Source organism: Chelonia mydas, chromosome 5 (genome assembly GCF_015237465.2).
Source record: "Chelonia mydas isolate rCheMyd1 chromosome 5, rCheMyd1.pri.v2, whole genome shotgun sequence".
In the NCBI taxonomy this organism is placed as follows: domain Eukaryota; kingdom Metazoa; phylum Chordata; order Testudines; family Cheloniidae; genus Chelonia; species Chelonia mydas.
In genome coordinates, this window is record NC_051245.2 from 17,311,534 (window position 1) to 17,326,977 (window position 15,444).

The 15,444-nt window shown below is 42.3% G+C and overlaps 1 protein-coding gene across 2 annotated transcripts in view; it reads left to right on the plus strand.

The window, feature by feature from the left end:
• The window catches only part of DCC (DCC netrin 1 receptor), a 928,337-nt gene that overhangs the window by 302,350 nt on the left and 610,543 nt on the right, over positions 1–15,444 (plus strand). For both annotated transcript variants that reach the window (XM_037902678.2, XM_043547198.1), the window contains exon 2: positions 12,303–12,623. In XM_037902678.2, coding sequence (XP_037758606.1) covers positions 12,303–12,623 — 321 coding nt within the window. The remainder of the gene's footprint in view (positions 1–12,302; positions 12,624–15,444) is intronic.

Genomic DNA, 15,444 nt, shown 5'->3' on the forward strand with positions numbered 1-15,444 from the left:
AGATTAGATAGATGGAGGTGAGAGGGCAGTTACAGCAGACTCTTATGGTGAGGGCTTCCATCTGTTCCAAACTCCCATCTCTTGCCTCTCTGTGGAGAACCCTCCTTCAGCCAGAAATCACTCCACCAACTTTATCAGCAAACACTCAAAGTGCCCTCTGACATTGATCCCTTAGTTTCTGCTCACTGTATCTCCTTCTCTTTGCACTCAGACTTGTTCTCACCTACCGTGCAGTGCAGGCTTATTATATAGACCATGTGCTCAGGGTGCTACCTAGACCTGTCCTGGGCTCACACTCTGCCTTCTATATCATAGAATCATAGAATATCAGGATTGGAAGGGACCTCAGGAGGTCATCTAGTCCAACCCCCTGCTCAAAGCAGGACCAATTCCCCATTTTTGCCCCAGATCCCTAAATGGTCCCCTCAAGGATTGAACTGCCAACCCTGGGTTTAGCAGGCCAATGCTCAAACCACTGAGCTATCCCTCCCCCCTGCAGCAGAAGCACCACTTGCAAAGTCTCTTCTCAAATTGCATCTCCATCCTCCAACCAAACAAAAGCTAGCAGCAGGAATTAGGGATGGGGTTTCCTACCAGCTGTCTAGCCAACCAGGGTTCTCTGAAGGCAGAGGGCTGGACTTTCTATACATCAGTTATGTGTTACAGCACTAGGAGCCTCAGGGAAGTAGCAACACATGCAGGCCATGAACTTGGGGTGGGATGCTGGAGCGTTCACATAAATGTACTGTATCATATTACATTAAAAGTACAAAACGGCAATTACAAATTGGCTCTACTAGAATTTTACCTCGATTTTCTACGTAAACTAGAAGAGTGAATGGCTCATGGTGTCACCACACGCCTCAGTGGAGTCAAAGCCCTATAATTCACAATACCCTCTTGTTTACCTGACTCCAAAAGGAAGTTACCAAAAAAACCCAAACCATAGTAGGAGAAACTTCAACAACATACAAAATACCTTGTCATAAATATAAAGGGAAAGGTAACCACCTTTCTGTATACAGTGCTATAAAATCCCTCCTGGCCAGAGGCAGAATCCTTTCACTTGTAAAGAGTTAAGAAGCTAAGGTAACCTCGCTGGCACCTGACCCAAAATGACCAATGAGGGGACAAGATACTTTCAGATCTGGAGGGGTGGGGGGAAGGGTTTTGTCTGTCTGTGTGATATTTTTGCCAGGAACAGATCAAGGATGCAAGCTCTCCAACTCCTGTAAAGTTAGTAAATAATCTAGCTAGAAAATGCGTTAGCTTTTCTTTGTTTTGGCTTGTAAATTCGCTGTGCTGGAGGAAATGTGTATTCCTGTTTTTGTGTCTTATTGTAACTTAAGGTTTTGCCTAGAGGGATTCTCTATGTTTTGAATCTGACTGCCTGTAAGATTATCTTCCGTTCTGATCTTACAGAGTTGTTCTCTTATCTTTTTTTGTTATTCTAATAAAGTTCTCATTTTTAAGAATCTGATTGGGTTTTTTGGGTCTTAAAAATCCAAGGTGTTTGTGCTCATCTTGTTTATTCTCAAGCCTCCCCAGGAAAGGGGGTTTAAGGGCTTAGGGGGATATTTTGAGGAAATAGGAACTCCAAGTGGTCCTTTCCCTGTTCTTTGTCTAAAACACTTGGTGGTCGCAGCGTTTTACCTAATCTAAGTGCAAAGATTGGTCATTTTGGGTCAGGTGCCAGCGAGGTTACCTTAGCTTCTTAACTCTTTACAAGTGAAAGGATTCTGCCTCTGGCCAGGAGGGATTTTATAGCACTGTATACAGAAAGGTGGTTACCTTTCCCTTTATATTTATGACAAGGTATTTTGTATGTTGTTGAAGTTTCTCCTACTATGGTTTGGGTTTTTTTGGTAACTTCCTTTTGTGCTTTGGGGAAGTTTTAACCTAAGCTGGTAGAAATAAGCTTAGGGAGTCTTTCATGCGGGTCCCCACATCTGTACCCTAGAGTTCAGAGTGGGGAGGGAACCTTGACATACCTGTTGCAAAATAAGATAATGTCATAAAAATCAGGTTTTTGTACATTGAGGGTGTTTTCATAAAGCCAGCAACAAGCTCCACTGTGTGGCTTTGTCAGGAAAGAACAGGCAGACTGATACAGAAAAATGACTTTGTTTTGATTTGGTTTCTCTGTCTATCATTTACAACAAAGTACACCTAACTGTGCACAATGTAAAGCTGTATTTCTGGCCTTGGTTTGTTTCTGCTGACATGTTCATACAACTTGAGTATTGATCTCATGGTTTATGTTGTTGTCAATAAAAATATAGTCTTACATTGTAGCGTTGGGTGTAGTTTATTGTCTTGATCGTTTTTTAAATGGGTAATAATTCATTAAAGCTTTGAACTGTGCTACTTTCTCACCTGGAGGCATCAGGAAATACAGGAAGTGTGCCTGTAAGCATGTGATAGAGATAAGCAGATTAATATTTGCTGTGTTTCTAAACCTTTCAGCTATTTTAGGAAAAGTACATGGTATAATAGCTGACGAGATTGCGGTGTCAAGGCAGGGACGTGGGGCAGGGTAGTCTTGGTTGCTGTAAGCCAAGACTCTTCCTGGTGACCTTGCTGCAGTGAGAACCTCAGATTCCGATGCAGATAGAATTCCTCCAGGCGTTCTGGAGTGGCAATTCTGCCACCTTTTCAAAAAGTGCCAGCTGTGGGAGGGTAATAGGGCTAGGTCCTGCACCCATCTTGCCAATTTTAGGGGTAGCTTGTGCCACAGGTATCTGGCCTTGTGCATTACCCTGACAGGAGGATGGGGGGCGGGGGTGCTCAATCTGATCCTGCAATGCAGGAGTGAACAGTTCTGCTGTAAATCCCAAGCCACTGAACATGCCAGAGTCTAGCCCAGTCAGAGGCAATTAAACCAATTAAACCAATCTCCTTGTCTTTGCACACAGCTCCCAGGCTGCTGTCTCCAGCCTGCTTTCTCTTTCCCTCTAAGCTTGATCCCCGTGGATCCTTTTTTGGTTCAGTAAGTATCACAGACTGGCTGGATGCCTGGTGAACTGGGTTCTTGTACCTCCCACAACACCCTGTGGCTAAATCCTGGTGGTTCATCCTCTCCCACCCATCCTCTGAAAATAGGATCATTAGATTATTTCATAGTTAGCAAACAAGCAGTTCATCTCTCCCATCCTCCCAGATTCCCCCTTCCTTTCCCCTTTCTTCTCTTGTACTACAGGCCAGGTTTCCCCTCTCTGAACTATTTACATGTTGTTATACCTCCCAAATGTTTCATATATTGGTGCTTCCCTTGTTTGGGGATTCTCCTCATTCACATTTACCCCCACTGACATCACACTGCTCTAGAGGTTTCAATCCATGCTCAGTACATTTTTGGATGCAGCAGATTGGATGGGATTGACAACACAGCACTGCTCCTTAAAGAGAGACACTCAGTTTGTTTGTTTTTAATTACTAACTAAAAAGAGAGAGAAAGAAAAGAAAGCGGTTTCTGATAGAGAACACCTTAAATAGCATGTCCTGAACTTTTAAAAAAAAAATGCTTTAAAACATTTTGATAAGGGATTTTCTGTTTTCCTATTGGTGGAGAAAATGAGATGGCTATACAGGAGAATAATGAAAGAGACTGAGTGCTGTCAAATAGAGTAAACGCAGTAGGAAAAAGTCTTTCTCCTACCTTCTTTCAGCGACAGTTATCTTAAATGGTACCTGTAATTATAGTAGGTACAACATTTTCAGACAGAAATGGGATTTTATTTTTTCATGTTGATGGTGTCTTTTTAATTGGAAGTGTTGCTTTTAAACACCTTAAAGCAATGCTGTTTGCCAGGCCTGAGCATTTTGCCTCTACTCCTAACTCCCTTTAGCCCTGAGAAGCAAACTTAATTAGCACATCTGGACCCTTGAAAAGGAGAAGACTGAAAATGTTGCAGTACTTTTAAAAGACCTAAAGCAGGATTTTTTCCCATAGAACTTTTGTGTTCAAATTAGCATGCATAGTGCATAGGTTACATAAGGAAACCGGCGTGTTCCAACTTCACATAGATACCTGCAATTGCTTGGGGCTTGTATGAGCTAGCTATTGTGCACAGCATTAAATATGATCGTAAAAACAACAACAACAACATCCTTTTGGCTCATGCAGTAAAAGATCTGACAACAACCTGGGTATAGGTGATAACACAAAATTGCACCAGCAAATCACATTCAACAGCCACCAGTGGATGAGTTGAAATAAGAACTCGCCTGAACTTAACTGCATCTAAGACTAACTCAAAATTTATTAAATTTCAGAGCAGTTTGTAGGGTAACTTTTATGCTAAAGTTGTAGGGCCCAGAAATTGTGGTACCTCCTTAGAGTGGTCCCCAGAGACCAGCAATCTGGAAATCACTCACGTCCCGTGTATAAAGTATTTTGGGGTCCCTTTCACAGCTGGAACCCTACACTGCACAAAACTTTAATGCAGAGGCCCCAGCAGAGAGCCAGATACAATTGCTGGACTCCACAGATGGGTCAAGAAAAGCAGCGGGCCAGTGGATGAGAGGGCAGGGAGCCTATAGGGAATAGGAAATCAGCCATAGGCAGAATCTTACAGGACAGTCATAGTTTGTGAGGAGACTGAGATTCTGTAGCTGCTAGTAGTGATTGCAGGACATAGTATTCCTTTAATAAGAGAGTTTCTTTTAAGTAGAGAGTACTTTATTCTTTGAGCTTTCTGCAGAAGATAGAAAGAAGTGGCTGACTTTAACAACAGTGTATAAGAAAAGAGCTGACTTTTGTACTCCTACAATGAGCAAAACATTAAAAACAAATCAGAGAGACAGGATTATGCAGTGTGTGTTCCAGTTATAGAACTGTCAGGTTTTTTTAATTCAGTGTCCATAAAAAGTCTTAAAAATTATCCAGCAGTGAAGGAACGAGCTGCAAGTTCTTCTCTGCAATTACTCTGGCTCTGTACATTTTACCACTTTGTCTAGATTTTTCAAAAAACCTGTCAAATTATTACAGAATTAATCCTTGATGTTTTCCTTCTGAAACCCAAAAAGATGAACACTTAATTTCTCGTGAAGTATATTAAGCAGCCCTAGCAAAGTTGGTCAAGTCTGTGGCATGACCTCGACAGTGTGTAATCTTATATTTTTTCGAATGAAAAGATAAGACAGCCTCTCTCTGTTAAGGGTGAAAGGAGTTGTTCTGCTTCTGATACTTTTTGAAATGGTAACACTCTTTACGATTGAATTTATATCTTCCTCATTAGGCCACATATAAGCAGGGTCAGGATGGGGCAGTACTAAGATGGGAGAAACCTAGGGAAAATGTAGGCTCTGGATGAGGTGATGAGGCACCTTCTGAGTCAGTGTGGAAGCAGTGCCCCCTTATGGTGCCAGGGGATCATGTGCTGTTTGAGGTAATGTCTTCTGGATGAAATATAACACTCACATCACTAAAGGTCCAGGAGCATTTTTTATGTCAAAGTAGTTCACGCTACTAAAGTTGGCCAGATTCCAACTCTTTGCCACTCCGAATTTCCTCGGCAGCTCCAAGTGGCAACTTCTGTCCTGATGTGTCATGTGGTGTTTCTGTAGGCTGCCAAAGAGTGGCCATATTTGGTCATAAGTGCAGCTGAGCTTCAGTGAAAAGAAAAGGAGGACTTGTGGCACCTTAGAGACTAACCAATTTATTTGAGCATAAGCTTTCGTGAGCTACAGCTCACTTCATCGGATGTACGAAAGCTTATGCTCAAATAAATTGGTTAGTCTCTAAGGTGCCACAAGTACTGCTTTTCTTTTTGCGGATACAGACTAACATGGCTGCTACTCTGAAACCTGTACCGCCTTTGTTAGTATAATATCTGGGCACCTTCCGTGATGTGACTAACATCAACTGCATGAGGCCTATTCTTCTCCCATTCCCTCCCCAGGGGAGAAATGTGTCTGTAGTGAGGTGTTTTAGTTTGATAGGGTTTTTATTTTAGTTTATGTCCATCTGCTATGTATTTATTAGAGAAATCATGGTAAAAAAAAGTGCAGCTTTCACAGGGAACTGTGAGTTGTAAAATTTGTGATGGTCCTTGGTTCCTGTGGGAGTTCACGCCACAGCCTTGGACTGGCCCTAAAGAGCTCTGTTTCCTGCATGGATAAACTGTCTTCTCATGGTAGGATCAGGCAGAAAAGGGATTGAACCTAGGTAGGTTTTGTTAAAACGAATATGTTCCTATGAAAAATTTTGGTTTCAACAAATTGGCATTTCCCAATTAAAGAAAATTTCATCAAAAAATTCTTGACCAGCTCTAAACTCAACTAAATACATAAATGAAAAATCTAAATTATGAATGTCAAAACTAAATGTTTAAACTGAAAACCTACTCTTTATATGTGCTCAGTAACCACCAGGATTCTTGGGAGTTAGTGACACAATTTTCCTAATAAAAATTATTACAGTATCAGTCCAAAACACTACAGGAGAACTATTGTAAAATGCAGTGAGCTGATGCACCACTGTAGAGAACTACAGAATTGTATATAATGCCTGAAGAGTTGTTCTATGTACCGTGCTCCTTTGAATCAGATTGTAAATTCCTTGGGGGTAGCAGTCTTGTCTTTCTACATGTGACATGTAATATTAATGCACATGTTGGGCCAGATATTCAAAAAGGGCTAGAATTTAAAGTGCTCAGCACCAACAATCAGGGCTACACAAGTTAGATTAAAATGAGGTCGTTCCTTTTAATAATTTTATTATATTTGAAGTCTCATTTCAGTTTTAGCTGATTTGGAGCACATAGAAAATTGTGACAAGTTTTGCTGTACTGTACGCTACCTGAAATTGTAAATAAGTGTTTACTAGTCTGAGCACTAAGCTAATTTAATGCAGGATCTGTAGGCGAAATCAAAATGGCCCCTGAGAAAAATACTCAGGGCTTCCATAAATACATTTTATTATAATTGACTTAGTTCAGCTAGTATATTATGCTACCACATTTCTGATAGATGATGGTACCCTTACTTTTGCAGATTTCAAATCATTTGTGTGCAAAAGTTTTTATTGCTTAATATGTCTTTGAAAAATAAAAAAGCTCCCAGGGTTGTTTGGTCAAATGCTGTTGCAACTGTGAAATCTCTTCTGTCTCTGCAATGGAAGTAGCTGATGATTGTTATAACACTTAAAACAATTAGAAAAGCACACACATCTCGTGCTCTGATTGTAGATGTCTTTGAGGGGCATAGAACCTGAAGGAACATATTGGGGAAAAGTCACAAGGGAGGTAAACTTTTGTGACAGAAGTGCAGCAACGTCCCAGGCATGGACTCAATTGTGCAAATTTTACTCAGGTTGGTTAGCGTTTACCTATGCAGACAATCCAATGGAAGTAATTAAGGCTCTCTGCAAGTAACCTCAGTCTATATTCACCAAACTTTCATAAACATAGGGTTTCCAAACACGCTGATGAACATCAGATCCAAGATTCAGTTTCATTGGGTTTGATGTTGAATGCTTGGGAGTTTAATAATCACAAACTTTTTATTTTAATGTTTAGCTTTTTGCAACTCTGAGGGATTGCAAGGGAAATATAATTAAAGATGGAAAAAAATTAAGGAGGTGATCAAACGTGCCAGATAAAGCACTGAAACTGTAGAAGAGACATTTTATATTGCAGTATACTTTAAAAGAGTTTCTCTACAGCTACCTTCTTAGTTTACCCCTTCCTCCCATCCCTTAATTTCAGCTATTGGCATAAGTTTTAGTAGTCTAGAGGTTTAAACATAGCTGGAAAATATCAGTCGGGTTCTTAGAAATAAAATGAGCCCATTGGCCATCTCGAATGGAAAAACAAATCCCACCCCTCCTCCAAATACTAGGGGTGAAGAGTTTAATGGCCTGTTGTAAACTGTGCTGTATTTAGGTGCTTCCATTGCATTGTTAACTCATCTTGGATTTCATGATATATTTAAGGTAAAGCACAGCTGGGAAGCGTCTTCTCAAGGACTCGGACAAATACTAAAGAAGTTTTACAGCATCTTCACATCTTCCAATAGCACGAGATTAAAAACCTCCACTGGCTGTAGCTGAAGAGATAATCATTCGGGACGGTGCTTTGCCATGTAAAGATTTGACTTCAGATCTGGTTCCCAACAGCCCACTCTTCCTTTCATTGATGCCAGCAGGCGTTTTGCTATTGGTTTCAATAGATGTCCCTGTGCTGGGCATTAGGAACGTTTCAGAGGTGGCATTTCCGCTTTTGGCAGAATAAGGGAAAACACTGTGGGATTCCCCCCCGCCCCCTTCTTGTGCCCTGAAGAAGCTATTTCCAGTGCTGCTCACTAGAGGGAAGATCACCATGAGTTGCAATGTTGTGAGAAAGTGGTGCAGAGCAATGATTTCTAAGTGGAATTTATTTAGGTCTCAGCAAAAAATAGGTTTGAAGATCATTTGGGAAGCTAAACTCAATTTTGGAATTTCTAAAATATATTCATAAATGCATCTTTTCTCTCTGTTTCGATTTCAACTCTTGCTGCACTAATTAAACACTCACTAGGGAAAAATATTATTCTCCATCAAGAAATTATATTCTCTCCCAGAGGACCTGGAGTCCAACTATAAAACGTGTGTGTGAAGAACAAGAAAACTGGATTACTGCAATCCACTAGAAACAGGGCCACACGTGATGACTGCTTGAACACTTTAGCAAGTGTAAAATATTGCTGCCTGGTTACACAGAATGTCTTTAATATGTGCTTCATAAACTGCACTGCCCTCATATTGGTTTCTCAGTGTAATTTATGTTGTGAGTTTCCACCTTAAAACTCTCCATGATTGGGCTTCTGAGTACCAAGGTGTTCCAGTTGACAGGCTCTAGGGTTGTATGTCCAGCTTTGGTCTGGAATCTGGTTCCCTGTTAATCTAACAAAGACTAAATCTGTGTAATCTTTGGACATATCATAAAAATTTTGAACAATGTTCAGTCCCTCAGCCTTCCAGTCTGCAGGTGTGTGCACTCTGGTACCCGGGGTTTACTACAGGTTAGGGAGGAAAAGGTTTGTGGAAGTCCCTTGTTAAAATAATGATGATACATGGTTTGGAATGTTCCCAAAGGTTGGTTGGCATTCAAGATCTAATATTTTGGTTGGGGGTTGCTTGATCTAATTCCTAGCTATCTAACCAGATAGGAGCCGAGTGGGATTTTCAAAAGCATGTAGGCACCTAACTGCCATTGATTTCAATAGGGGTTGGGCACTATGGCAGTACTGGAAATCTCAGTAGGTGGCTATCTGTATCATTAGGCATCTAAATACCTTTAAAAACCTGTCTCTTAATCCCTCCTCCTTCCTGGACTTCCAAGAAATTGTCTTTGAAAGCATATGATCATTTCTTCAACCTCTCACCACTTCAGCCTCCAGGAGCAATATTTCAGAGAAGGGTTTGAATTGTATTCACATTCCAAAAGCATTACAGGTTATTCAAGCTTTTAGGTACTATGCACTAAAGCAATTTAAGATAACTATGGCTTCTGCAAAGGATATGAATAGCTGAAATTGTGACTGAACTGCAAGGGTAATTGCATGAAAAGAAAGTTAACTTCTGTAATTTATGAACTCCCTGAACTGAAATCTGTCATTACCCCACTGTTTCAGAAGAAGTGGATTATTTACTTCTGATACTAATCACACAAATTCATTAACATACTGTCATAAACAGCTGGGTGTTAAAATGTGTTGTGTTTTGGTGGTATAAATAAAAATGTCCAACAAGAAGCTGTGGTTTAAAAACAAACACCAGAGGCCTGTGGAAGAATAAGAAGCAATAAATGTTTTTAAGATAACTGTACTTGCCTAAATTGTAAATGGGTCTGTTTGCTACTAACAACAGTTTCATGACAAAAGTGTACCTTCCACCAATATGCAATCTTAGGTTGCTGAAACCAGTGTAGCTCCATTGACTTCAACTGGGATTAAACCAACGTGAGCAAGATCAGGATCAGGCCTTGAAAACATCTTTTGCCAGTCAATTAATTTTGTTCTTCCTTTAGAACATGGTCAGAGTAAAGGTAATGTGGAGAGGAGGATGGTAGCTGGCGAGGGGCTGGAAATATCATATACTGGAGGCTTTGTCAATCAGGAGCCAAGCAGTTCAAGGTCACACTGTCAACCCAACCCTTAACAGCTAGGAATGCTATATATAGCATATCTGTGGAAGAAAGGTTGAGGAAAAGGTTTGCATAACAGAAAATATCTGCCTCGTTTCCATTCACAGTCAGCAGCTGTAAAGAATTGCAATGTTTTATAAGTGTTGACTCTCTGATACCATTTAGCAATCAATGGAAATTATAGGGCCTGATTCTCCACACCTGGACCATGGCCTAGTAATTTACGTTTGTGGAAAGTGCATGTAAAATGCTACCAAATCAGAATCCAATTTCATGCACTTTCCATAGGTGTAAATGACTGGAAAAGGTGCAATCCAGTAGAAAATCAGAATCAGGGCCATTTCTATTCCTTATTGTGCCATTAGAATATGTAATAAAATCTACTAGTTCTTAAGCATCTTCACAGTTTTCTAGTCTTTATCAGTTAAGGTTTATATTCATATCATGGGCTCTCCATGGAAGCCTCTCACTCCATCTTCTTCTCCATTGCCTCCTAACTGTGCAGGGCTGCAAAGGGGCCTAGGCTCTGCATTTTGCAGCCCTGTCATGCATACTTGATGTCACACATTTATGGCGTAAGAATAGCCTGTAATGGCTGCTCCTGTGACACCTTCTCAGCTGGTACCCAAGGGACTTCAGTATCTCCCCCATTGCTCTCTCTATTGCAGAGGAATGGAAAAGAAGTCAAGAGGAGGTGTTTTTGAGGATGTTGTGGTTAGATGTTGATAGATGTTTGTTTGGCTGTGTGTGTGTGTGTTCGTTCCCTCTATGTGCCGCCCCAGCCCTGTGCAGGCAGCTGGCACGGCAGACTTTGAGCGAACCACCCAATGACCACAAGATCCATTAAGGGATGAAGGCACCCAGCCAGGTGTATTGTTGACAAAGCATGATACTAGTATCCTGCAGACTCTGCCAGACCACTAATACATGCATGCCCGTAACAATGGACCAGCTCAGTGAATGGCTGGACTTTCCATTCCTCCCTAAGGCCAGACAAAGATACTCCCTCTGAGATACATCTTTATACCCCAATACAAACAAGTTAGTATTGCCCCTTTGACATAGTTAGTTACTGCCCCCTGACATCGCTAGTTATCACCCATCTTGTACATGTTGGTTCGATCAGAACATCTCTATTATGTACTATCACCCTAACCTTATCTTTTAGGATGGGTCAGTGTGTTCCTGTTATCTTTGGATAATGTTTTTGTACCATCCTTGATATCGGGATGTTCTGGTACCACTGGACATTGGCATGTGTTTGCATGAGCATTCTGTGACTAGCACTTGTTAGGAATGTGTTTTTCTGCAATATCAGCCCTGTTCTTGCCAAATTCTGTGAGCAGGTCCTGCCTCATACCAGGCCTCTGATACAAGGGCTTATGTCTCAGATTCTCTTCCTCCTACAGATGTGAGTGTCATTCTGGTTAGGAGAGCACTTCCAAAAGATTGCCAAACTCTGGATTTGTCTAATCTCCTCTGAAAGGTTGCTCATAAATACAAAGCCACCCAAGTGCTATTTGCAAACTTCTCATGGTGAAATTCAGCTCTGTGCAGGGGTCCAGCACAAGCCCTACGAGCCAATTAGAGTAAATTCCACTTATACCCTCAAAATGGTACTGAAATAGTGCATAGGCTTTGTACTGATCCACTGCACTAGAGAAAACTGAACACATTGGAACTTATTTCCTGAAGTAATGCTTGCGGGGGGGAGTGGTTAAAGGTATTTTGCTTTGTTTACATATTTGCCTCCCTTCTGTAAATATTATATTTGAACTGGTGGCACCAAAATATTCATCTTGGTTTTCCTTCAGTCAATTTGCTGAGACATGCTATTTTAAATTAAATTAATTCTCAGACTGTTCGCTAGGCACCCAAAGTGTCTTCTGGGATTTTCAAAAAGAAAAGGAGGTCTTGTGGCACCTTAGAGACTAACCAATTTATTTGAGCATAAGCTTTCGTGACAGCGAAAGCTTATGCTCAAATAAATTGGTTAGTCTCTAAGGTGCCACAAGTCCTCCTTTTCTTTTTGCAGATACAGACTAACACGGCTGCTACTCTGAAACCTGTCATTATTCTGGGATTTTGTGTTTGTACTCTTCAATGAGTTAATGCACCAGAACTGGCATCTATCTCCCTGTACGTGAATGAATAACCAAGCTTTTCTTATTTTAGGTTCACAAGTTAAGGGTTTTACATCATTGCGGTTCCTGACTGAGCCTTCAGATGCTGTCACCATGCGTGGAAGTAATGTGCTGCTGAATTGCACAGTGGAGTCAGATCAAGGAATTCCTGTCATCAAGTGGAAGAAAGATGCAGTCTTCTTAAATCTGGCAGTGGATGAAAGGAGACAGCAGATGGCCAATGGTTCCCTTTTGATAGAAAGCATAGTCCATTCCAGGCACCATAAGCCAGATGAGGGTCTCTACCAATGTGAGGCCTCTTTAGAAGGCATTGGGGCTATCATCAGTCGGACAGCTAAAGTCACTGTAGCAGGTAGGAATAACTCTTCTGTCATTTAAACTGCTAGAAACGTTGTCTTGTGAGAACAATTTTAAAGAAGCATTAAAATGTAGGGAAACATTCTTCTGGCTGAAATGTGTGGTTTGGTTTCCCCCCAAAAATAAATAAAATAAAGCCAGACATGACACATTAATTATTTTTGACAAGCAACTATTCTTGCTTAAATATGTCTAATCAGCTCCTTGTTGCTGTGAGATATTTGCTGCATATTTATTGTCTTCAAAACAAGAAGAAATCTTTGAAATTGGAAATTAACTGCTTTCTTAGTTAATTCAGCCTTAGAAAAAATAAAACGCTGAACCTCTGTGGGATGTAAAATGTGCATAATTTGTTTTTCAGTTTAGGTCTTTTTTTTCCCCACTGACAAGAATCCATTATACAACTTATTGGAATTTGTAGCCTTAATTTCTGTAGCTCTTTTTTGAAGTACCTGGGAGGAAGTATAATATGGTGGTGAGAACAGAATATTGGTCATCAGGAGACCTGGGTTTCATTATGGCTCTACCACTGAGTTTCTATATGATAACCATTTGGGCCTAAATTATTACAGGTGGCCAATAATTTTGGGTGACTCACTGTTTGGGGCCCTGGAGCTAGTGCTCCTACATATGATTTTCAGAAGTACTGAGCATCCACAATGCCAACTGAGGACACAAGGGATTGGTAGGTGCTTGGCCTTTGTGAATGCTTTAGGTGTGTCAAAAATGTTGTCACCTCAAGTTAGTGGGCACTTAAAAGGATAGGCAATAGCCTCTCCATGTCTGTTTCCCCTTTTGTATAATGGGAATAACTGTACTCCACTTTACAGGGTGGCGTGAGGCCTTAATCAGCTAATCATTGCAAACTGCTTTGAGACCCTTGAATGAAAGGTTAAATAATGAAGTGTTGTTATATTTCAGAGGTGGGCAAACTTTTTGGCCCGAGGGCCACATCAGGGTTGCGAAATGATATGGGGGGCCGGGTAGGGAAGGCTGTGCCTCCCCAAACAGCCTGGCCCCTTCCCCTATCCACCCCCTCCCACTTCCTGCCCCCTGACTGCCCCCTCCAGGGACCCCCCGCCCCTAATTGCCCCCCAGGACCCCACCCCCTATCCAACCCCCCCCGCTTCCTGTCCCCTGACTGCCCGCCCCCTATCCACACCCCTGCCCTCTGAGACCCCCAACCCATCCATCCCTCCCCCACTCCTTGTCCCCTGACCGCCCCCTTCCAGGACCCCTGTCTCTATCTGCCCCCCCCAGGACCCCACCCCCATCCAACCCCCCCCCGTTCCCTGGCCCTCCTGGGACCCCACCCCCTATTCAACGCTCCCTGTCTCCTGCCCACCCCCCCAAACCTCTGCCCCATTCAACTGCCCCCTGATTGCCTCCCGGGACCTCCTGCCCTCCCCCTGTCCCCTTACCCTTATCATGCCGCTCAGAGTGGCAGGAAAGGCTTATTTGAAAGCCTGGGAGGTGGGTGGGCACAAGCCACGCTGCCCACGCGGCAGTGTAGCTGCAGGGAGGGGGGAATATGGGGAGGGGCCGGGGGCTAGCCTCCCCGTCCGGGAGCTCAGGGCCCAGGCAGGAGAGTCGGGCCGTAGTTTGCCCACCCCTGTTATATTTAGTATCCCATGGCATCTAGCTTTCAGCCTGTTTCTGTAGGATCATTGTAAACCATTATTAAAATATTTCACAGGGCAGTAGGTTTTCTTTTGATCTGGAGCAGTGTGTTACTAGATCTGGCTCTGACTGAAATAATGTTTTGGCTGCCTAGAATGGTCAGAACTTGAACTGGACTTCCTGCGAGTAGATATCCAGAGCTGGACTATATTCCCCTATCTTACTTTATTTACTATGGGAGACTCGCAGGCACAGGGTCCTTGGTCTTACGATGGTTGAAAGCAGCCAAGTCTCTAATCTCCTTGGAGGAAAGAGAGTCTAGGTAAGTATTTTTTACAGCCATGCTAAGAATCAGACTTGATGGTACTTGAAGCACAGAAGAACTGGAGAGCTCCCTTGTTAACGGAGCTATTCTTTGGGTCATGTGAAAGGAATTTTTTTCTTGAAGAAGAAAAATAAATTTGTAGCCACTCTTGTTCCAAAGATAAACCTAGAAAATGCAACTTGATTGCTAGACTTGAACGCAGATGGGATCCATTCCTTCAGCAGCAGACTGGGGGAGGTGGGCTAAAAATTCTTCATTGAGTAATGTCCCTATGGGTGTTCCACTTCAGGTACACCTGTGTCTCTTGCATCCTTAATCAGAGATTTCCTGTTTGCAGTGTCCGTTTGACCTGCCTGTACATCCTCGTGCCATGCACTGAGGCTACATAGGGCTGCCGCAGTCGATCTGCCCTCGGTTCCCTCTCAACCACCTCGGCCTAAGACAGAGCCCTAGCGTGTCTGCCTTGAGAATGCCTGAGTGAACTTCTTCTTTATAGTTTAGTATAGTGTTAGTTGGTTTTAGATCGTTGTTAGTTGCATAGTTAGTAGATAAGTAGTGCGAGGATTAACTTTGGTCCTCTCCCTCACTTCAGGGAGCCTTTCTCTCCTGGCAGGGCAGGCCCGACTCTCCAGGATTCAAACATAGGCTCCCAACAAGAGAGGCAATCTTGGTCAATGATGGCCACTCTAAGTGTGTCAGCTGCCTGGGAGAGTCACATGTCTCCCAGAAGTGTAACTTTTGCCTGGCTCTGAAATCCAGAGCAAGGAAGAACTGTGAGGTCAGGCTGCTGCTGGAGTGCTCCTTTTGACCCAGTTCAGAATCAGGTCAGAAGACCTTCCCACAGACATCTGTCTCTGGGCAGATCAAGTTC